The 3,011-nt window shown below is 36.2% G+C and overlaps 1 protein-coding gene across 1 annotated transcript; it reads left to right on the top strand.

Moving 5' to 3' along the window:
• Window positions 1–1,957: 1,957 nt before the first annotated feature.
• LOC139841832 (uncharacterized) lies at window positions 1,958–2,512 on the top strand. Its single transcript, XM_071832027.1, has one exon. The coding sequence runs from the start codon at window positions 1,958–1,960 to the stop codon at window positions 2,510–2,512; it is 555 nt and encodes a 184-aa protein (XP_071688128.1).
• The last annotated feature ends 499 nt before the right edge of the window (window positions 2,513–3,011 follow it).

The raw sequence follows: 3,011 nt of genomic DNA, 5'->3' as shown, positions 1-3,011 counted from the left end.
AGTTGTGAAAGATGGTGTTGTTCAGCTTGCTTAGCTCGAACAGAAAACAAATACTAGTTGCGGCAGCAGTTTGCAATTTAATGGGTGAAGGTGATGGTTGTTTGGATGGAGATGGTGGCGGTTTTAAGGGTGGAAGAGGGTGGCCGGTGGTGACGGGTGATCGTTAAGGGTGGCCACCGGTGAGTGTTAAAGGTGACTAGTGATATGGGTTCCCCATCCTTTACCCCGTATGTGTATATATATGAGGGTATAGATAGCTGGAAAGATATATTCCTCAATCAATCAAGAAGTTTGCTCGATTTATTCAATCATTCTGGACCCCTCTATTCCTGCGATCGCGACACTTCGTTTTCTAGTTTTTTTAACTTTTGTTGACAATATTTCACGAGTGGAATAGGGAGATAGGAAAACTAATCAGATAGTGGAGACAGGAAAATAAAATCTGATGGTGATATATAACCAATTTTGATAGTGGTGATGTTTGTAAATGTGTATGTGTGTGTTAGTTACAGAATTAGGGAATGAAATAATGGAATCAAGTAAACGGAATACGAGTAAGTGACGAGGATATTTCTTATACATTAGACTAACCACCTCTCAATATCATACGAAGTAATTATAGTTATAAAATCAAATAGGAAAATGGTGTGTTTTTGTGTGTAGGTATTTGTGGATGTGGTAGCTGCAAGTGGCGACCCACTTGTAGGTTTTTGTTACATTTGATGTTGATAAACATAAGCAAACATCAAATTAAAATAATTATATTTAGTTGGTGTTGGGTAAATATACAGGCCAAGAGATAAAAGAATCAATTTAATAACTTTAGTCTTCTTGTGGTTTGCTGTCAAAAGAAATAAAGTGGTGTCTTTTCTTATTTCAATTTCAGTGCATGTATACATCTATATCTATCTATATATTCTATATCTATATATAATATAGTAATAAAACTAAAATAATAATATAATAATAATAATCTCAATTATAGGAAGGTGGGAACGAATTGAAAAGAAACCATCCAGCAGCCTCCATTTTAATAATGTGTACCGACAGTTTTTCACGGAGTAATAGTTCGTAGTCCGTTGTTAAATCAGTAGCGGATAAAAGTGTTCAGAAAAATCTCAAAAATTTTAAATTAAATAGTTTTATTTATTTTGGTCATTATGGTATAAAATTTGATCATTACTTTATTAAATAAAAATTACATCAACTGTCCCTCTCAATTTTGGGTAAAATATAAAAAGTTCTAAAATTTAACAAACAGCTCCTAAATACATTTTTAATAAGTCTATAATTTATAAAACTTATTTCCGGATCACCGTTTATTTTAAAATTACATAAGTTTGAACTAAACTTGCTTAATTAACCATCGAATGATGAACGAGTGCTACTATCGTTTACGGAATGAATTCGAAACCAAATATATATATTTTCAATATACTTTATATATATTTATTTTAATAATAAATTTTATTATTACTTATATCATTTTATTTTACAAAATTAATTCTAATAACTACATAATATAATATTTCATTATATTAAAATATACATATATACATTTTTAAATATATATGTATCTTATTTACAAATAGTTATTCGTGAATCGTCGGAACTAGTCGAAGGTCAAATGAATATATTAAACACAGTTCAAAGTTTGTAAGATTTTAACATTACAGACTTTGCTTATCGTGTCAGAAACATATAAAGATTAAGTTTAAATTTGGTCGGAAATTTCCGGGTCGTCACACCTTCCAGCCTTGACGTGCTCCTCCCAGCATAGATTGCTGGTCATGGAACTAGTCACTCGGAGAAAACTCGGCAGGAGGGTCAGGGTTGTGCAACCTAGAATCCTTTGGAAGAACCTACATGGAGCGAATGCAGACACTTTTAGAGCGACCGTTGTTGATAGATTGAGTGTAGAAGGGGATAACGAAGCCCCTACTGACGTAGACTAGATATGGAACGACATGGCGTCCACTATGAGAGATGTGCAAAAGAGGTCTTAGGGGTGGAAATAGGGACATCGAGAGCCCATAAGAGTAGTAGAGAATCGTGGTGGCTTAGTGACGATGTCCAAACGAAAGTCGCGCTAAAGCAGACAAGGTTTAGGGAGCTCATTAACTTTGGAGAAGGGACACCTGCAGAGAGAACTAGGGCAGAAGAAAGATATAAAGAAGCTAAAAGAGAAGCAAAGAAGGCCGTAGCAATTGCAAAAGATAAAGCATACGAAGATTTATATAGGAAACTAGACTCTAAAGAGGGAGCTAATAACGTATATAGGATAGCTAAAGCTAGGGAGAGAAGAAGCAGGGACTTAGTTAATGTCAAATATATCAAGGATGAAGCGGGTCAAAGTATAGTGAGAGAAGACCTTATTAGGAAAAGATGGGAAGAGTATTTTGCATCCCTTTTCAGTAGGGAAAGACCCGACCAGAATGGGGAACTACAGGAGGGTCGTGAGTTTCAGAATAATTGTTTCTGCACGAGGATTAACCAGGAGGAAGTTAGATAGGTCCTACGAAAGATGGGGAGAAACAAAGCAGTAGGACCAGACCAAATTCCAATTGAGGCGTGGAGGTGCCTAGGAGGCGAGGGGGTTCGATGGTTAACAAACCTTTTCAAGATGACGTTTAGAAGCACAAAGATGCCTATGGAATGGAGACTCAGTGAGGTTATTCCCATTTCAAGAACAAGGGAGATGCGCAAATATGTAGTAATTATAGAGGCATTAAGTTACTTAGTCATACTATGAAGCTTTGGGAGAGAGTGATTGAGATAAGGCTCCGACGCGAGACAAAGGTTTCAGAGAACCAATTCGGTTTCATGCCAGGACGCTTGTCGATGGAGGTGATTCACATCGGTAGAAGCCTTATGGAGAAGTATAGGGAAAAACAAAAGAACCTACACATGGCGTTCTTAGACTTGGAAAAGGCTTATGACTGTGTCCCGCGTGAGCTGATTTTGAAGACTCTTAATGTTAGGGGTGTCCCAAGTAAATATATAAGAACTAT

The sequence above is a fragment of the Rutidosis leptorrhynchoides genome, chromosome 4, assembly GCF_046630445.1.
Source record: "Rutidosis leptorrhynchoides isolate AG116_Rl617_1_P2 chromosome 4, CSIRO_AGI_Rlap_v1, whole genome shotgun sequence".
NCBI lineage: Eukaryota > Viridiplantae > Streptophyta > Magnoliopsida > Asterales > Asteraceae > Rutidosis > Rutidosis leptorrhynchoides.
Note: the sequence above shows the minus strand (reverse complement) of the source record. Positions and strands in the feature narration are given on the sequence as shown.

What these genes read in the sequence shown, in the direction of transcription:
- LOC139841832 (XM_071832027.1), top strand. Translation starts at nt 1,958, where the DNA reads ATGGAACGACATGGCGTCCACTATGAGAGATGTGCAAAAGAGGTCTTA.